Here is a 20473-nt window from a genome sequence, read left to right as displayed (position 1 = left end):
GAGCGTGTAAGGTTAAGGGGGAGAGTGAGGGAGAGGAGCGTGTAAGGTGAAGGGGGAGAGTGAGGGAGGGGAGCGAGTAAGGTGAAGGGGGAGAGTGAGGGAGGGGAGCGTGTAAGGTGAAGGGGGAGAGTGAGGGAGGGGACCGTGTAAGGTGAAGGCGGAGAGTGAGGGAAGGGAGCGTGTAAGGTGAGGGGGAGAGTGAGGGAGGGGAGCGTGTAAGGTGAAGGGGGAGAGTGAGAGAGGGGAGCATGTAAGGTGAAGGGGGAGAGTGAGGGGGCGGAGCGTGTAAGGTGAAGGGGGAGAGTGAGGGAGGGGAGCATATAAGGTGAAGGGGGAGAGTGAGAGAGGAGCGTGTAAGGTGAAGGGGGAGAGTGAGGAAGGGGAGCGTGTAAGGTGAAGGGGGAGAGTGAGGGAGGGGAGCATGTAAGGTGAATGGGGAGAGTGAGGGAGAGGAGCGTGTAAGGTGAAGGGGGAGAGTGAGGGAGGGGAGCGTGTAAGGTGAAGGGGGAGAGTGAGGGAAGGGAGCGTGTAAGGTGAAGGGGGAGAGTGAGGGAGGAGAGCGTGTAAGGTGAAGGGGGAGAGTGAGGGAGGGGAGCGTGTAAGGTGAAGGGGGAGAGTGAGGGAGGGGAGCGTGTAAGGTGAAGGGGGAGAGTGAGGGAGGGGAGCGTGTAAGGTGAAGGGGGAGAGTGAGGGAGGGGAGCGTGTAAGGTGAAGGGGGAGAGTGAGGGAGGGGAGCGTGTAAGGTGAAGGGGGAGAGTGAGGGAGGAGTGCATGTAAGGTGAAGGGGGAGAGTGAGGGAGAGGAGCGTGTAAGGTGAAGGGGGAGAGTGAGGGAGGGGAGCGTGTAAGGTGAAGGGGGAGAGTGAGGGAGGGGAGCGTGTAAGGTGAAGGGGGAGAGTGAGGGAGGGGAGCGTGTAAGGTGAAGGGGGAGAGTGAGGGAGGGGAACGTGTAAGGTGAAGGGGGAGAGTGAGGGAAGGGAGCGTGTAAGGTGAAGGGGGAGAGTGAGGGAGGGGAACGTGTAAGGTGAAGGGGGAGAGTGAGTCAGGGGAGCGTGTAAGGTGAAGGGGGAGAGTGAGGTAGGGGAACGTGTCAGGTGAAGGGGGAGAGTGAGGGATTGGAGCATGTAAGGTGAAGGGGGAGAGTGAGGGAGAGGAGCGTGTAAGGTGAAGGGGGAGAGTGAGGGAGGGGAGCGTGTAAGGTGAAGGGGGAGAGTGAGGGAGGGGAGCATGTAAGGTGAAGGGGGAGAGTGAGGGAGGAGAGCGTGTAAGGTGAAGGGGGAGAGTGGGGGGGGGAGAGTGTAAGGTGAGGGGGAGAGTGAGGGGGGGGAGCGTGTAAGGTGAAGGGGGAGAGTGAGGGAGGGGAGCGTGTAAGGTGAAGGGGGAGAGTGAGGGGGCGGAGCGTGTAAGGTGAAGGGGGAGAGTGAGGGAGGGGAGCATGTAAGGTGAAGGGGGAGAGTGAGGGAGGAGAGCGTGTTAGGTGAAGGGGGAGAGTGAGGGAGGAGAGCGTGTAAGGTGAAGGGGGAGAGTGAGGGAGGGGAGCATGTAAGGTGAAGGGGGAGAGTGAGGGAGGAGAGCGTGTTAGGTGAAGGGGGAGAGTGAGGGAGGAGAGCGTGTAAGGTGAAGGGGGAGCTGTGCATTGCTCTCACTGAAGACACTGGGAAGTGAAGGGGATCCTGGACCCTGAGATGAGCTGTTACTGAAAACTGGGGTTAGACCTTCTCTGAAGTGGTGTCAGGCATGCTCTAAAGTGAGTCGGCATGGACTCGATGGGCCGAATGGCCTTCCTCTGTAATGTAATGACTCTGTAACTTTAATTACCTCATTTTGCCAGGGGATGGTGACAGACCCTGTGGCAAACCTGGCGTAGAAGTCATTGTCAGCAGGCTCCAGTTCCACCCCCTTCACTGTGGAGAACTGCTCAATATCCAGCACGTCCTTGCAGTATATTGCTTGTGGCTGGACAAAGACAGAGTGAATATCGGTGAGATGTTGAAGACCACGCGAGTGTAAGGTAATGCACGAGTAGATTAATACCAGCTCAAATTGACGCAACACCAGAACACCAGCAGAACACTGTCTGGAAAGAGTTGGTGAAGGGTGATACCAGTGTCAATCTTCACTCAGTCTTACACTTATTTACAGAGTGAAAGATTACAAGCATACACCTCCTAATTCAACCACACAGTTTCAGTAAGTGTCTCTTTATGTGTCCTCAAGTGAATTAAACAATTAATGTACAATTAAAAACTGAAAAATTGAGGAGATATGCATAGAAAAGACCAGGTTCATAGATTGGACAAAATCCAAGATTGAGGGGCTGAGAATAGAACCTGGGAAAATAAAATGTGAAACAATATTGGCAAAGATTGGTGTCGAACAATAATGGAAAACATTTAAAACAGTGTTCAACTGAGGGCAGGAAAAATATATTCCTCCAAAAGGAAAGAGAAAACTAAGCACTAGTGAGACTCCATGGATGAATAAGGACGTTAGGGAACAATTGAGGGTTAGGAAAGAGACAAATATTAATTAAATAGACAGCAGAGGAGAGCATAAGATAAAATACGGAGAGATTAGGAGAGAAGTCAAAATAACAATTAAGAAGGCAAAGCAAGCCTTCCTTTATTGTTGTTCTTCGAAAAAAACTTGCAGAATTGGGCATATTTAATTGGCAAATGAATTTCAACACAGATAAATGTGAGGTAACACATTTTGGAAAGAAAAATAAGGAGGTCACATATTATTTGGAAAAGGATCTGGGAGTACAAAGACACAAATCACTAATAGTAGCGATGCAGTTTAATAAGGCCATAAAAAAGCAAGGCAAGCCCTGGAGTTTATTTCTTTAGGATGCAATTGAAAAGTAAAGCTTTGTTAAACTTATACTAAACTTTGGTTAGACCACACTTGGAGTATTATATATCGTTCTGGTTGTCATTTTATAGAAAGAATATAGAGGCACCAGAGAGGGTGCTAAAATAAATTTACAAGGATGACACCAGAAATACAAGGTTCCACCTTTCAGGAAAGGATGAAGAGGATGTGTCTCTTTTCTCTTGGAAAGATAAGACTGAGGGACGAATCAAGGTCTTTAAAAGTAAGAATGGTTTTCAGCGACAGCATTTCTATTTGTGGGGAAGAGCATAACTGGAGCCATCAATAGAAGATAGTCACCAAGAAATCCAATAGGGAATTCTGACAAAACTTCTTTACGCAGAGAGTGGTGAGAATGTGGAACTCCCACAGGGAGTGCCTGAAGTGAATAGTATCGATGCAGTTAAGAGGAAGCTAGAAAACACTTGAGGTACAAGGGGATAGGAGGATTATGCTGATGTGAGTTAGATGAGAAAGGGCAGGAGGAGTCTAGATTGGAGCACGGACTGGTTGGGCTGAATGGCCCGTTTCTGTGCTGTATATTCTATGTAATACCATCGTACAGTATCATCAGCACAGAGCAGAACTTATGAAGTGTACTCATTGTTATTTTATTTATTTTTTTATTTAGAGATACAGCACTGAAACAGGCCCTTCAGCCCACCGAGTCTGTGCCGACCATCAACCACCCATTTATACTAATCCTAGCCAGCGGAAAAGCCCCTGGGAAGGACAGCATTACCCCTGAAATAATCAAGAGTGCCAAGCCTGCTATACTCTCAGCACTACATGAACTGCTATGCCTGTGCTGGGACGAGGGAGCAGTACCCCAGGACATGCGCGATGCCAACATCATCACCCTCTATAAAAACAAAGGTGACCGCGGTGACTGCAACAACTACCGTGGAATCTCCCTGCTCAGCATAGTGGGGAAAGTCTTTGCTCGAGTCGCTCTGAACAGGCTCCAGAAGCTGGCCGAGCGCGTCTACCCTGAGGCACAGTGTGGCTTTCGTGCAGAGAGATCGACTATTGACATGCTGTTCTCCCTTCGTCAGATACAGGAGAAATGCCGTGAACAACAGATGCCCCTCTACATTGCTTTCATTGATCTCACCAAAGCCTTTGACCTCGTCAGCAGACGTGGTCTCTTCAGACTACTAGAAAAGATCGGATGTCCACCAAAGCTACTAAGTATCATCACCTCATTCCATGACAATATGAAAGGCACAATTCAACATGGTGGCTCCTCATCAGAGCCCTTTCCTATCCTGAGTGGTGTGAAACAGGGCTGTGTTCTCGCACCCACACTTTTTGGGATTTTCTTCTCCCTGCTGCTTTCACATGCGTTCAAATCCTCTGAAGAAGGAATTTTCCTCCACACAAGATCAGGGGGCAGGTTGTTCAACCTTGCCCGTCTAAGAGCGAAGTCCAAAGTACGGAAAGTCCTCATCAGAGAACTCCTCTTTGCTGACGATGCTGCTTTAACATCTCACACTGAAGAATGCCTGCAGAGTCTCATCGACAGGTTTGCGTCTGCCTGCAATGAATTTGGCCTAACCATCAGCCTCAAGAAAACGAACATCATGGGGCAGGATGTCAGAAATGCTCCATCCATCAATATTGGCGACCACGCTCTGGAAGTGGTTCAAGAGTTCACCTACCTAGGCTCAACTATCACCAGTAACCTGTCTCTAGATGCAGAAATCAACAAGCGCATGGGTAAGGCTTCCACTGCTATGTCCAGACTGGCCAAGAGAGTGTGGGAAAATGGCGCACTGACACGGAACACAAAAGTCCGAGTGTATCAGGCCTGTGTCCTCAGTACCTTGCTCTACGGCAGCGAGGCCTGGACAACGTATGCCAGCCAAGAGCGACGTCTCAATTCATTCCATCTTCGCTGCCTTCGGAGAATACTTGGCATCAGGTGGCAGGACTATATCTCCAACACAGAAGTCCTTGAAGCGGCCAACATCCCCAGCTTATACACACTACTGAGTCAGCGGCGCTTGAGATGGCTTGGCCATGTGAGCCGCATGGAAGATGGCAGGATCCCCAAAGACACATTGTACAGCGAGCTCGCCACTGGTATCAGACCCACCGGCCGTCCATGTCTCCGTTATAAAGACGTCTGCAAACGCGACATGAAATCGTGTGACATTGATCACAAGTCGTGGGAGTCAGTTGCCAGCATTCGCCAGAGCTGGCGGGCAGCCATAAAGACAGGGCTAAATTGTGGCGAGTCGAAGAGACTTAGTAGTTGGCAGGAAAAAAGACAGAGGCGCAAGGGGAGAGCCAACTGTGCAACAGCCCCAACAAACAAATTTCTCTGCAGCACCTGTGGAAGAGCCTGTCACTCCAGAATTGGCCTTTATAGCCACTCCAGGCGCTGCTTCACAAACCACTGACCACCTCCAGGCGCGTATCCATTGTCTCTCGAGATAAGGAGGCCCAAAAGAACACTAATTCCATATTCCTACCACATCCCCACCTGTCCCTATATTTCCTTACCACCTACCTAAACTAGGGGCAATTGCTAATGGCCAATTTACCTATCAACCTGCAAGTCTTTGGCTGTGGGAGGAAACCGGAGCACCCTGAGAAAACCCACGCAGACACAGGGAGAACTTGCAAACTCCACACAGGCAGTACCCAGAATTGAACCCGGGTCGCTGGAGCTGTGAGGCTGCGGTGCTAACCACTGCGCCACTGTGCCGCCCCGTTGTTTTGCTGGCAAACACTGCAGCCAATTTACACAGAGCACACACACATCCTTTACGTGATGTTGGCCAGGACTCCAGGAACTTTTAACAACCACATCAACATACATTTATATAGCACCTTTTATATAAGGCACATCGTAGGAGCATTATAAAGCAAATTTTGGCACCAAGTCACATAAAACGATCACAAGTCAGACGGCCAAATCCTCAAAGAGATAGGTTTTAAGAGTGTCTTAAAGGATGAAAGTGAGGTAGAGAGGTTACAGGAGGGAATTCCAGAGTTTAGGGTCTAGGCAATTGAAGGCGTGGCCACCAATTAAAATCGGGACTACTCAAGAGAGATAGGGAGTGGTGAAATATGGAGAGATTTGAAAACAAGGATGAGAATTTTAAAACCAAGATGTTGCTTGACCAGGAGCCAATCTATGTGAGCGAGTACAGGATAACAGGGGAACAGGACTTGCTGCGAGTTAAGACATGGGCAGCAGAGTTTGGGTGACCTCAAGTTTATGGAGGGTGAAATGTGGGAGATTAGCCAGGGGTGCATTGGAAAAGTAACATTTAGAGGTTAACGAAGGCATGAATGAGGGTTTTAACAGCAGATGAGCTGAGGAGGGGCAGAGTCAATGTTATGGAGGTAGAAATAGGCGGGCTGAGTGATGGCACAAATATGAGGTCAGAATCTTATCTCAGGGTCAAATGTGACACCAAGGTTGCAAACAGACTGGCTTAATCTCAGACTGTTACCAGGGAAAGGAATGGAGTTGGTAGCGAGGGAATGGAGACAATAGTTTTGGTCCTCCCAATATTTAAGTCCAGGAAATTTCTGCTCATCCAGTATTGGATGTCAGATAAGTCTGATAATTTAACAAAAGTGGACAAGTCGAGTGACGTGGTGGTGAGGTAGAGCGGAGAGTCATCAGCGTTCATATGAAGCCTAAAACTGTATTTTTGGATGGTGTCACCGAGAGGCAGCATGCAGATGAGAAATAGCAGGGGGCCAAGGATAGATCCTTGAGGGACACCAGAGTAAATGGTGCAGGAGCAGGAAAAGAAACCATTGATGGTGATTCTCTGGCTACAATTAGATAAGAATGGAACCAAGTGAGAGCAGACCCACCCAGCTGGACAACAGTGGAGAGGTGTTGGAGGAGGATGGTGTGGTCAATCATGTCAAAAGCTACAGACAGGTCGAGAAGGATGAGGAGGGAAAGCTTACCTTTGTCACAGTCAGATAGGGTGTCATTTGTGACTTTATTATGATCCTGTAGTTTTTCTTTTCTGGGAAGAATGTGATGTGCCTTTAAGGCTGGAAAAGGAGCAGTACTGCTTTAAGGCAGCAAGCTCTAAAAAGTGAGTCAAAGAATGCATTCTCGTTGCCCCAGGATACAGCCATTCGGAGACTGAGAGCCAGAGAATGCATTCTCGTTGCCTGGGATACAGCCATTCAGGACCAGAGATCGAGAGATAGATTGTTACAATTTAATTTTAAACTGGCTTATAGCGGAAACAGACTGTTCTAACTCAGAGACAGACAGACAGACACATCTGGACCAGCATATACTGAAGGATGAGCTCTCTCGATTTATTTAAACCCTATTAATTATATTCTCAGAATTCTGATACCAAGCCAGATTAATTTATAACCAATTCCTTTAACTACTGAACAGTAATTGTTAATTCACCACTGAAACAGGAGAATAATTTCAACTTCTGAACTAGATCACTAACTATCCTATTGTTGAAGAACCTTTTCTTTCCCCCATCAGACGGCTGTGAGGACTTCAAGCCACCTTGGACTATTCCACATTGGAAGGTTTCACTCCGGTAGGAGTGTAAATATGCAAGGACTCTAATTTATTTCTATTTTAAAAGTTGTTTATATTTCAGTAGTGTTTAAGAATTTAGTTTTTCTAATTAAACTGTTATCTTGTTGATTTAAAGACACCTGGTTTGGTTAGCCTCTTTCGGGGGTTAATAGATGGGACAATTTGGCTGGGTCTTTCTTTAATTTGGAAAGTTTTAAATGAAATGTTAGGTGATCTGTGGAGGGCCGGGATTGAATTAACACAATCAGAACCGTATATTTTGATTGGACGCTTTGACTGGAGCGTTGTAAAAACTTCGATGAGAGCTGTTTCGTTACTGTGACAGAGGCTGAAACCTGATTGGAGGGATTCAAACATGGAGTTCAGGGCAGGATAACAGATTTGGGAGGTGACAACAAGTTCAAAAACTTTGGAGAGGAAAGGGAGTTTGGAGATGGGACAATAGTTTGAAAGGACAGTGGTGGTCCAAGATTGATTTTGAAGAGAGGGGTGATGTCATCAGTTTTGATAGAATGAGGGACAGTACCTGAAGAAAGAGAACTGTTAACAACATGGGCTAACATGGAGACCAGGAGTGGACGCTGGATGGTCAGTAGTTTAGTGGGAACAGGATCAAGGGAGTACGAAGTGGGTCTCATGAACAAGATGAGCTCAGAGAGGGCATGAGGGGAGATAGGAGAGAAACCAGTGGAAGATGTGAGTTCAGGGACAGGGCAAGGGGATCATTAAAGGAAGTTTGGCTGGTGAGCTAGTGGAAGGGAGGGATGTGGCAGAGGCAGCTGAAAGGATGGTCTCAATCTCAGTGACAAAGAGGTCCATGAGCTCCTCACATTTATTGTTGGAGGCGAGGGTGAAGGTAGCTGGAGAGAGGGGTTTAAGAATGTGGTTTTCAGTAGAGAAAAGGTGCTGGGGGTTCCTTTGCTTTCCATGATGATCCTGGAATAGTGAGCAGTTTTAGTAGACGAGAGCAGGACCTGTTGGTGTTTTATGTGGTCAGATCTTGTGGGCAATGGCTAAACCAGATTTCGGCCATATCCTTTCACGACTGCGTCCCTTGGACTTAAGGGAGCAGAGATGAGGGCCGTAGCAGGGAGAAGAGCCAGGATGAGAAAGAGTAATGGTTTTATTGGGAACTGAAGCATCAAAGGTGGAGGTGAGGGTACGGTCGAGCTAATGACTAGCTACAGAAAGGGTGTGGTGATTGACGGCCAAAGGCTAAACAGATGGGATTTTGAAAGTGCAGTTCTAAGAGAATTGGGGGATAGTTTTTTTCAAGGATTGGATGCAGAATGAGGTAGGATTGGGCCATGGAAGGGGGATGTGGATGGAGAATAATACTGGAAGTGATCAGAGAAGGCCTCATCTGTAATTGACATGATTGGAGCAGCGAGGTGAGAGGGGAGGAACAAGGTGAGATGCTCAAAGGAGTAGGGGGTCAAGTCAATGTATGATCTGGTGATAACAGCCACATTGCCAATGTGACAACCTTGGCGGGGCACGCGGTGGAAGATATAGCCAGGAAGAGCGGCTTCATTAAGCAAGATGTCATCACTCCTCAGCCACGTTACAGTTAAGGCCATGATGTGATGTAATCATCCACAATAATTCATGGATGGCAAGGGCCTTGTTCACAAGTGAATGGACACTCTGGAGGGAGATGCATTGAGGGGTGGTGTGAGCTGATGTGCTGGTAGAGTCCACAGGGCTCAGCAGTGGAAGCTGTAGGCTTATCAAAGAGGGAGGCAAGCATGGGATGTCAGCAGGAGAGCAGGAAAGTTGAGAAGGGTTGAGTTGGGGAATTGGGAGGGCAGAAGACCTGACAGGAAAGACAGCACCATTGATATTGAAGCACTGCCTCCATACAGCACACAAATGTCATCTTGCTCTGTGCACTCAAGTCTCTGGACTGCTGTTTCAACCCACAGCAATGGAATTTCTACTGGGTTTCTCCCCCACATTCAATGTAATACATTGCTTCACTCTTTCTCTGTTGCCCTGTATCAATCCCAAACTAATCAACATACAAACGTACAAATTAAGAGCAGGAGTAGGCCACTCGGCTCCTCGAACCTGCTCCACCATTCAATAAGATCATGGCTGAACTAATTGTAACCTCAACTCCACATTCCCACCTGCACTCAATAACCTTTCACCACCTTACTTATCAAGAATCTATCTCCCTCTGCCTTAAAAATATTCAAAGACTCTGCTTCCACCACCTTTTGAGGAAGAGAATTCCAAAGACTCATGACCCTCAGAGAAATTTTTTTTCCTCATCTCTGTCTTAAATCGGCGATCCCTTATTTTTAAACCGTGACCCCTAGTTCTAGATTCTCCCACTAGGCGAAACATCCTTTCCACATCCACCCTGTCAAGACCCCTCAGGATCTTATATGTTTCAATCAAATCGCCTCTTACTCTTCTAAATTCCACTGGATACAAGCCTAGCCTGTCCATTCTTTCCTCAGAAGACAACCCACCCATTCCAGGTATTAATCTAGTGAACCTTCTCTGTACTGCTTCCAACACATTTACATGCTTCCTTAAATAAGGATACCGGTACAGTACACAGTACTCCAGATGTGGTCTCACCAATGCCCTGTACAGCTGAAGCATAACCTCCCTACTTTTGTATTCAATTCCCCTCACAATGAACGATAACATTCTATTAGCTTTCCTAATTACTTACTGTAACTGCATACTAACCTTTTGTGATTCATGCACTAGGACACCCAGATCCCTCTGCATCTCAGAGCTCTGTAATCTCTCACCATTTAGATAATATGCTTCTTTTTAATTCTTCCTGCCAAAATGGACAATTTCACATTTTCCCACATTATACTCCATTTGCCAGATCTTTGTCCATTCACTTAACCTACATCCCTTTGTAGCCTCCTTATGTACTCTTCATAATTTACTTTCCTACCTATCTTTGTGTTAGCAGCAAATTTAGCAACCATACCTTCAGTCTCTTCATCCAAGTCATTTCTTTAAACTGTAAAAAGTTGAGGTCCCAGCACTGATCCCTGTGGCACACCACCCATTACATCTTGCCAACTAGAAAATGACCTGAAATAAAAACAAGAAATGCTGGAACCACTCAGCAGGTCTGGCAGCATCTGTGGAAAGAGAAGCAGAGTTAACGTTTTGGGTCAGTGAACCTTCTTTGGAACTAGGTGGTTCCGAAGAAGGGTCACTGACCCGAAACGTTAACTCTGCTTCTCTTTCCACAGATGCTGCCAGACCTGCTGAGTGATTCCAGCATTTCTTGTCTTTATTTCAGATTTCCAGCATCCACAGTATTTTGCTTTTAGAAAATGACCTGTTTATGCCTACTCTCTTTCCTGTTAGCTCACCAATCTTCTATCCATGTTACCCTCTACACCAAAAGATTTTATTTTCCGCAATAACCTTTGATGCAGCACCTTATCAAGTGCTTTCTGGAAATCTAAGTACAGTGCATCCCCTTTATCCACATCACATGTTACTTCTTCAAAAAACTCCAATAAATTGGTTAAACATGATTACCCTTTTCCCTGATCCCACTGCCCCACTCTCTCCTCACTATCCTGCATCAATCCCAAACTAATCCCACTACCCCACTCTCCCCTCACGGCCCTATATCAATCCCAAACTAATCCCACTACTCCACTCTCTCCTCACTATCCTGCATCAATCCCAAACTAATCCCACTACTCCACTCTCCCCTCACAGCCCTATATCAATCCCAAACTAATCCCACTACTCCACTCTCCCCTCACAGCCCTATATCAATCCCAAACTAATCCCACTACTCCACTCTCCCCTCACAGCCCTGTATCAATCCCAAACTAATCCCACTACTCCACTCTCTCCTCACTATCCTGCATCAATCCCAAACTAATCCCACTACACCGCTCTCCCCTCACAGCCCTGTATCAATCCCAAACTAATCCCACTACTCCACTCTCTCCTCACTATCCTGCATCAATCCCAAACTAATCCCACTACTCCACTCTCCCCTCACAGCCCTGTATCAATCCCAAACTAATCCCACTACCCCACTCTCCCCTCACAGTCCTGTATCAATCCCAAACTAATCCCACTACTCCACTCTCCCCTCACAGTCCTGTATTAATCCCAAACTAATCCCACTACCCCACTCTCCCCTCACAGTCCTGTATTAATCCCAAACTAATCCCACTACTCCACTCTCCCCTCACTGTCCTGTATTAATCCCAAACTAATCCCACTACTCCACTCTCCCCTCACAGTCCTGTATTAATCCCAAACTAATCCCACTACTCCACTCTCCCCTCACTGTCCTGTATTAATCCCAAACTAATCCCACTACTCCACTCTCCCCTCACTGTCCTGTATTAATCCCAAACTAATCCCACTACCCCACTCTCCCCTCACAGTCCTGTATTAATCCCAAACTAATCCCACTACTCCACTCTCCCCTCACTGTCCTGTATTAATCCCAAACTAATCCCACTACCCCACTCTCCCCTCACAGTCCTGTATTAATCCCAAACTAATCCCACTACTCCGCTCTCCCCTCACAGTCCTGTATTAATCCCAAACTAATCCCACTACTCCACTCTCCCCTCACAGTCCTGTATTAATCCCAAACTAATCCCACTACCCCACTCTCCCCTCACAGTCCTGTATTAATCCCAAACTAATCCCACTACTCCACTCTCCCCTCACAGTCCTGTATTAATCCCAAACTAATCCCACTACCCCACTCTCCCCTCACAGCCCTGTATTAATCCCAAACTAATCCCACTACCCCGCTCTCCCCTCACAGTCCTGTATTAATCCCAAACTAATCCCACTACTCCACTCTCCCCTCACGGCCCTATATCAATCCCAAACTAATCCCACTACCCCAATCTCCCCTCACAGTCCTGTATTAATCCCAAACTAATCCCACTACCCCGCTCTCCCCTCACAGCCCTGTATTAATCCCAAACTAATCCCACTACTCCACTCTCCCCTCACGGCCCTATATCAATCCCAAACTAATCCCACTACCCCGCTCTCCCCTCACAGCCCTGTATTAATCCCAAACTAATCCCACTACCCCGCTCTCCCCTCACAGCCCTGTATTAATCCCAAACTAATCCCACTACCCCACTCTCCCCTCACAGCCCTGTATTGATCCCAAACTAATCCCACTACCCCACTCTCCCCTCACAGCCCCGTATTAATCCCAAACTAATCCCACTACTCCACTCTCCCCTCACAGCCCTGTATTGATCCCAAACTAATCCCACTACCCCACTCTCCCCTTACAGCCCTGTATTAATCCCAAACTAATCCCACTACCCCACTCTCCCCTCACAGCCCTGTATTAATCCCAAACTAATCCCACTACCCCACTCTCCCCTCACAGTCCTGTATTAATCCCAAACTAATCTCACTACTCCACTCTCCCCTCACAGCCCTGTATTGATCCCAAAATAATCCCATTGCTTCTCTCTCTCCCTAGCGTCCTGCTTCAATCCCAAACTAATCCCACTACCCCACTCTCCCCTCACAACCCTATATCAATCCCAAACTAATCCCACTACTCCACTCTCCCCTCACGGCCCTATATCAATCCCAAACTAATCCCACTACCCCACTCTCCCCTCACAGTCCTGTATTAATCCCAAACTAATCCCACTACCCCGCTCTCCCCTCACAGCCCTGTATTAATCCCAAACTAATCCCACTACCCCACTCTCCCCTCAGCCCTGTATTGATCCCAAAATAATCCCATTGCCTCTCTCTCCCTAGAGCCCTGCTTCAATCCTAAACTAATCCCACTGTCCCACTCTCTTCCAGTATCTTCCTCTGCATCAATTATTTATCCAATTTTCCTCTCAAAGATTCAAAGATCTCCACCCTAACCATTCCCTCCCCATAGTAAATCATTCTCTGCTCCATCCACCTTTGTGTGAAGGCATTTCTCCAAACATAAGACACAGGAACTGGAGGAGGCCATTTGGCCCTTTGAGCCTCCTCCACCATTCAATAAGATCATGGCTGATCTTCTACATTAACATCACTTTCCTGCACTATGCCCATATCCGTTGATTCCCTTAATGCTCAAAAATCTATCAACTTCTGTCTTGATTATCAACGACTGAGCCTCCCTCAACTCTCTGGGTAGAGAAGAGCAAAGATTCACAAGCCTCTAAGTGAACAAATTTCAACGCATCTCAGTCTTAAATGGTTGATCCCTTATTCTAAGGCTGTGACCCTGTGTTCTGGATTCCCCAGGCAGTGGAAACAATTTCTCAGCATCCACCCTGTCAAGCCCCTTAAGCATTTTGTACGTTTCAATTAGACCACCTCTCATTCTTCTAAATTCTGGGGAATATAGGTCTCGTCTACTCAATCTCTCCTCATAGGACGTTCCCCTCATCCCAGGAACCAGTCTAGTGAACCTCTGTTGCAGTCTCTCTCGGACAAGTATATTGTTCCTGAGGTAAGGAGACCAAAACTGCCTCAGTGTCCAGATGTGGCCTCACCAATGCCCTATGCAATTGAAGAAAGACTTCTTTACTCATATTCCAATTTCCTTGTTACATAAGTTTACATACCATTTGCTTCTCTAATTTCTTGCTGTACCTGCATGTTAACTTTGTGATTCATGTGCAAGGACACTCAGATCCCTCTGAATACAAACATTTCCCAGTCTCTCTCATTTAAAAAAAACCCTCTTTTTTTAAATTTTCCTGCTAAAGTGAATAATTTCACATTTACATTTCATCTGCCACGCTCTTGCCCACTCACCCAACCTGTCCATCACCCTCTGCAGCCTCTTTATGTCCTCCTCATGGCTTATTTCCCCACCTAACTTTGTATCATCAACAAGCCTGGATACATTACTCTCAGTCTCCTCACCTGAGTCACTAATATAGATTGTAAATAGCTGAAACCCAAGTATTGATGCTTGCAGTACCCTGCTAGTTAGAGCCTGCCAACCTGAAAATGTCCCATTTATTCCTACTTTTGCCTGGAACTTGCTGCCAGGGGAGGTGGTGGAAGCAGGTACGATAGCGACGTTTAAGAGGCATCTTGACAAATACATGAATAGGAAGGGAATAGAGGGATACGGTCCCCAGAAGTGCAGAAGGTTTTAGTTTAGGCAGGCATCAAGATCGGCGCAGGCTTGGAGGGCCGAATGGCCTGTTCCTGTGCTGTACTGTTCTTTGTTTTTTGTTTTCTGTCCATTAACCAATCCTTAGTCCAAACTAATATCATTCCCCCAACCTCATGAGTCCTAATTCTGTGCAATAACCTCTTGTATGGCACCTTATCAAATGTTGTTTGAAAATATAAATACACTACATCCACTGCTTCCCCATTATCCAATCTATTAGTTACATCCTTAAAAAACTAACAGATTTGTCAAACCCGATTTCCCTTTCATAAATCTATGTTGACTCTGATTGATTAGATTAGATTTTCTAAGTGCCCTGTTACCACATCCCCAACAGATTCTGGCATTTCCCTCTTATTGATGTTAGGCTAACAGGCCTTTAGTTCCATGCTTTCTCTCTTCCTCCTTTCTTAAATAACAGGGTTATGTTTCCTACCTTCCAAACTTTGGGAAACATTCTAGAATCTAAGGAATTCTGGAAGATCAATACCAATACATCCACTATCTCTGCAGCGACCTCTTTTAAAACCCTAGGATGCAGGTCAACAGGTTCAGGCAATTTGTCACCACTTAGTCCCATTAATTTCTCCAGTTCTATTTCTTTACTTATAATGATTTCTTTAAGTTCCTCATTCTCACTAGATCCTTGATTCCCATTATTTCCTTATTCCCAATTATAATTTCACCTAGGTCTGTCTCTAATGGGCCCACATTTACTTTCAGTAATCTCTTCCTGTTTACAGAAATGTTTACAATCTGTTTTGATGTTTCTTGCTAATCTACTCTTCTCTTATCAATTTCTTGCTCCTTCTTTGCTGAATTCTAAACTCCTGCCAATCCTCAGCCTTGCTACTCTTTTTTGGCAACGTTATAAGCCTCGTCCTTTGATCTAATATCATCTTTTTCTCCTCTTGTTAGCCACGGTTGGACTACTTTTTCTGAGGGGGTTTTGTGCCTTAAAGGAATATTTGTTGAAAATTATGTAGTAATTCTTTATATGCTTGACCACCATCATATCTTTTAATGTAGTTGCCCAAAATACCTTAGCCAACTTGTCCCTCACACCTACACAGCTTGCTTTGTTTAGATTTAAGACCCTTGTCTCAGACTTAACTAAATCACTTTCAAACTCAAAGTAAAATCTTATATCACAGAAAAGTTATGGCACAGAAGGAGGCCATTCAGCCTCTCATGTCAGTGCCGGCCGAAAAAAACTAGCCGCCCAATCTAATCCCACCTTCCAGTCTTGTAAATTACAGCACTCCAGGTACCTTTTAAATGAGTTGAGGGTTTCTGCCTCCACCACCGTTCCTGGCAGTGAATTCCAGACACCCACCACCCTCTGGGTGAAAATGTTATTCCTCATGTTCCCTCTAATCCTTCTACCAATCACATTAAATCTGTGCCTCCTGGTAATTGACCTCTCCGCTAAGGGAAACAGGTCCTTCCTGTCTACTCTATCTAGGCCCCTCATAATTTTATACACCTCAATTAAGTCACCCCTCAGCCACCTCTGTTCTAAGGAAAACAATCCTAGCTGATCCAATCTTTCCTCATAGCTGCAACTTTCCAGCCCTGGCAACATTCTCGCAAACCTCCTCTGCACTCTCTCCAGAGCAATTATGTCCTATCTGTAATGTGGTGACCAGAACTGTACACAATACTCCAGCTGTGGCCTAACCAGCATTACATCCCTGCTTTTGTATTCTATACCTCAGCCAATAAAGGAAAGCATTCCATATGCCTTCATCACCACTCCATCTACCTGTCCTTCCACCTTCAGGGACCTGTGGACATACACTCCAAGGTCGAAGAGCCTGTTTCTGTGCTGTATAACTCTGACTCTCACTTCTTCTACCCCTCTCAATATTCATGTTTACTGTGGTCATTCTTCCCTACAACGTTATTAATTAACCCTTTCTCATTGCACAATACTAGATTGAAAATAGCCTGTTCCATAGTTGGTTTCTCAACATACTGATTTAGAAAACTATCTTGTATACATTGCATGAACTTGTCCTCCACACTATTACTGCAAACTCCGTTTACCCAGTCTATTAAAATCCCCATGATTACTATATTACCCTTGTTACACACTCCTCTAATTTCCTGGTTTATACTCTGCCTGCCAGAACTACTGATTAGTGAGAAATTTTATAGGCCTATGTTTTCTGCACCTTGCTGTTTATTAGCTCCACCTAAATTGATGCTCCAGAACTTGCTCAGGGTAGTGTCCTACGCTTAACCAGCTTCAGCTGCTTCAATGACCTTCCTTCAATCATAAGGTCAGAAGTGGGGATGTTCGCTGATGATTGCACAATGTTCAGCACCATTCGCAACTCCTCAGATACTGAAGCAGTCCGTGCCCACATGCAGCAAGACCTAGACTTAGGCTAATAAGTGGCAAGGAACATTCGCGCCACACAAGTGCTGGGAACTGACCATCTCCAACAAGAAAGAAACTAATCATCTCCCCTTGATGTTAAATGGCATTACCATTGATGAATCCCCCACTATCAACATCCATTGACCAGAAGTTGAAGTGAACTGAACTGGCTACATTCCCTCCACCACCGACGCACAGTGGCAGCAGTGTGTACCATCTACAAGATGCACTGCAGCTACGCACCAAGGCTCCTTAGACAGCGCCTTCCAAACCCGCAACCTCTACCACCTAGAAGGACAAGGGCAGCAGATGCATGGAAACACCACCACCTGCAAGTTCCCCTCCAAGTCACACACCATCCGGATTTGGAAAATTGGATGTTCCTTCACCGTTGCTGGGTCAAAATCCTGGAACTCCTTTCCTGACAGCACTCTGGGTATACCTACCCCACATGGACTGCAATGGTTCAAGACAGTGGCTCACCACCACCTTCTCAAGGGCATTTAGGGATGGGCAATTCATCACCTTCTGCTCACCTTGTTTCTTTCCCTCAGGCCTCACTCCCTGTCCCTGTCCAGATGCAGTTTACTTAACTTACTTCTTCACAAGTATCACCAAAGGAAGTGTGTAAACCTGGCACTCCACTTACATCAGGTATGAATGGTGGTTGTACCATGCCTGCTTCCAGCCGTTTGAAGTTAATGTTTTGAAATAGAGGGTGTTCCTTGATCTCACAGGATCCCCTTCCACAGCAGCCCAATCGTTCCTGGTGGTTTTTTCTCAGTAACTGTGGAAACATTTGAGCATCATGAGTTGCTGTTTTACACAGAAACGTTTCAAACCTCTCAAAGTGCCACAAACCCATCCGCACCCACACACCCTCCTGCACCAACACTTCCTCAACATCCCCAGCAACCCTTCCACACCCAGATCCACCCTCTCCATCCCACCCACACCAACAACCCACCACACACCCATTCTCCCCCATCCACACCAGTGGACCAGAGTTACCTGGGGCGTATTAAGGGATGGGAGTTACCGAGAATGTACTAAATGTTACATGGCTTTTCCCTATTTACCAACGCAATTTATCTGTTGACTTGAATGCTTGGAAAAAGTGTCAGGGACTTTGCTGCTGCCAGCTGCCAAATGGCCAAGTTTGATCCCACATTCTATTGGGTAACATTCAGCAGTGTTTTCCCAATGACAGACTCACCATCATACACAGGGAACGTGCTTCCATTGAGAACTTCTCAGAATAGGTCTCCTGTCCCTCCTTGACCAGGATCTCCACCTCCTCCCGTTTGATCTTTTTCTTGCGCTGTTGAAACGGTGACTGTCCCTCAATCATCTCGTACAAGAGACAACCCAGACCCCACCAATCAGGGCTGAATGTATAACGTTCATTCTTCACAACTTCAGGAGCTTGAAGAGGTTAAAAACAGTGAAGAGTTGGCAGCAATTGTCCCCTTGAAACTACTCCGCCATTTAATCAGATCATGGCTGATCGGTTTGTAGCCTTAACTCCACTTTCCTGCCTGCCCTCCATAACTCTTCACTCCTTTGTAGATCAAAAATCTGTAACTCAGCCTTGACTATACAAAGAACAAAGAACAGTACAGCACAGGAACAGGCCATTCGGCCCTCCAAGCCTGCGCCGATCTTGATGCCTGCCGAAACTAACACCTTCTGCACTTCCGGGGCCCATATCCCTCTATTCCCTTCCTATTCATATATTTGTCAAGATGTCTCTTAAACGTCGCTATCGTACCTGCTTCCACCACCTCCCCTGGCAGCAGGTTCCAGGCACTCACTACCCTCTGTGTAAAAAAACTTGCCTCGCGCATCCCCTCTAAACTTTGCCCCTCGCACCTTAAACCTATGTCCCCTAGTAACTGACTCTTCCACCCTGGGAAAAAGCTTCTGACTATCCACTCTGTCCATGCCACTCATAACTTTGTAAACCAGTGACCCAGCCTCGACTGAGAGATTTCCAAAGATTAATGACCCTCTGGGAGTTGAAATTCCTCCTTGTCTCCATCTTAAATGGGAGACCCCTTATTCTGAAACTGCGGCCCCAAGTTTTAGATTCCCCACAAGGGGAAACATCCTCTCTACCCTGTCAAGCCCCCACAGAATCTTATATATTTCAATGAGATCACCTCCCAATCTTCTAAACTCCAACGAGTAAGAGTCCCAACCTTTTCTCTTAAGACAACCCCTTCATCAGCCTAGTGAACCTTCTCTGAACTGCTTCCAATGCAAGTATATCCCTCTTTAAGTAAGGAGACCAAAACTGTACAAAGTACTCTAAGTGCCGTCTCACCAATGCCCTGTACAGTTATAGCAAGACTTCCCTACTTTTATACTCCATTCCCCTTGCAATAAAGGCCAACATTCCACTTGCTTTCCTAATTACTTGTACCTGCATGATGACTTTTTGAGATTCATGTACAAGAATACCCAGCTCCCTCTGTACCGCAGCATTCTGCGTCTCTCTTCGTGTAATATTCTGCTTTTCTATTCTTCCTGCCAAAGTGCACAACCTCACATTTTCCCACATTATATTCCATCTGCCCAATTTTTGCCCACTCACTTATCCGATGTATATCCCTTTTCAGGCTGTGTTCTCCTCATAACTTGCTTTCCCACCTACATTCGTATCATCCGCAAATTGGGCTACTTCATCTTGAACTTAGAACAACCTTAAAATCGCCCAATTATTGCAGTACCTTTCCAACAAGCTCCCAATATTTCTTGATTTATATTCTGTCCTACAGTGTAGCTACTTGTCCCTTCATCCAAGTCATTAATATAGATTGTAAATAGTTGAGGTCCCAGCACTGATCCCTGTGGCACTCCACTAGTTACAATTTCCCAACCTGAAAATGACCCATTTATCCTGACTCCCTTGTTTCCTGTTAGCCAATTCTCTATCCATGCTAATATATTACCCCCAACACCCTGAGCTCTTGTGGCACCTTATCGAATGTCTTTTGGAAATCCAAGTGCACCACATATATACAAGAACACAAGAAATAGGAGCAGAAGTTGTTCCCTGTTTTCTCTCTACCTCCTTTCTTGAAAAGCGGTGTAACATTTGGCAACTTCCAATCTGAAGGGATTGTTCTTGAATCTAGTGCATTTAGCTCTTTAACCTGTTTGACCCTGTGCCAACTTGTACGTGGCTCAGGTAACAATCCGGACACGATTTACCTTTGATGTTCTGTGTTTTAGTTTGGACCCGAACTCCTCAAATTCTCAAAGCAGAACACCATTTCTGGTTCTACCTGTGTCATTGGTTCCCACATGGACCACGACAACTGGATTCTCCCCCTCCCACTCCAGGTTCCTTTCCACTTGCGAGGAGACGTCCTTAAGCCTGGCACCGGGCAGGCAACACAGCCGTCGGAGCTCCCTGTTGTGGCTACAGAGAACAGTATCTATCCCCCTGACTGTACTGTCTCCTATCACTACCACATTCCTCTTCACTCCCTCCACTGGAATGACATCTTTCACCATGGTGC

At 46.3% G+C, this 20473-nt stretch overlaps 1 protein-coding gene across 1 annotated transcript in view; it reads right to left on the bottom strand.

Annotated features, from left to right (window-relative positions):
* The window catches only part of LOC137375758 (G protein-coupled receptor kinase 6-like), a 157256-nt gene that overhangs the window by 31142 nt on the left and 105641 nt on the right, over nucleotides 1–20473 (bottom strand). The window contains exons 10-12 of the mRNA XM_068043146.1: nucleotides 18163–18371; nucleotides 17596–17733; nucleotides 1818–1955 (exon numbers count right to left, since the gene is read on the bottom strand). Coding sequence (XP_067899247.1) covers nucleotides 1818–1955; nucleotides 17596–17733; nucleotides 18163–18371 — 485 coding nt within the window. The remainder of the gene's footprint in view (nucleotides 1–1817; nucleotides 1956–17595; nucleotides 17734–18162; nucleotides 18372–20473) is intronic.

Source organism: Heterodontus francisci, chromosome 12, assembly GCF_036365525.1.
Source record: "Heterodontus francisci isolate sHetFra1 chromosome 12, sHetFra1.hap1, whole genome shotgun sequence".
In the NCBI taxonomy this organism is placed as follows: domain Eukaryota; kingdom Metazoa; phylum Chordata; class Chondrichthyes; order Heterodontiformes; family Heterodontidae; genus Heterodontus; species Heterodontus francisci.
This window is presented reverse-complemented; position numbering and strand designations above follow the sequence as displayed.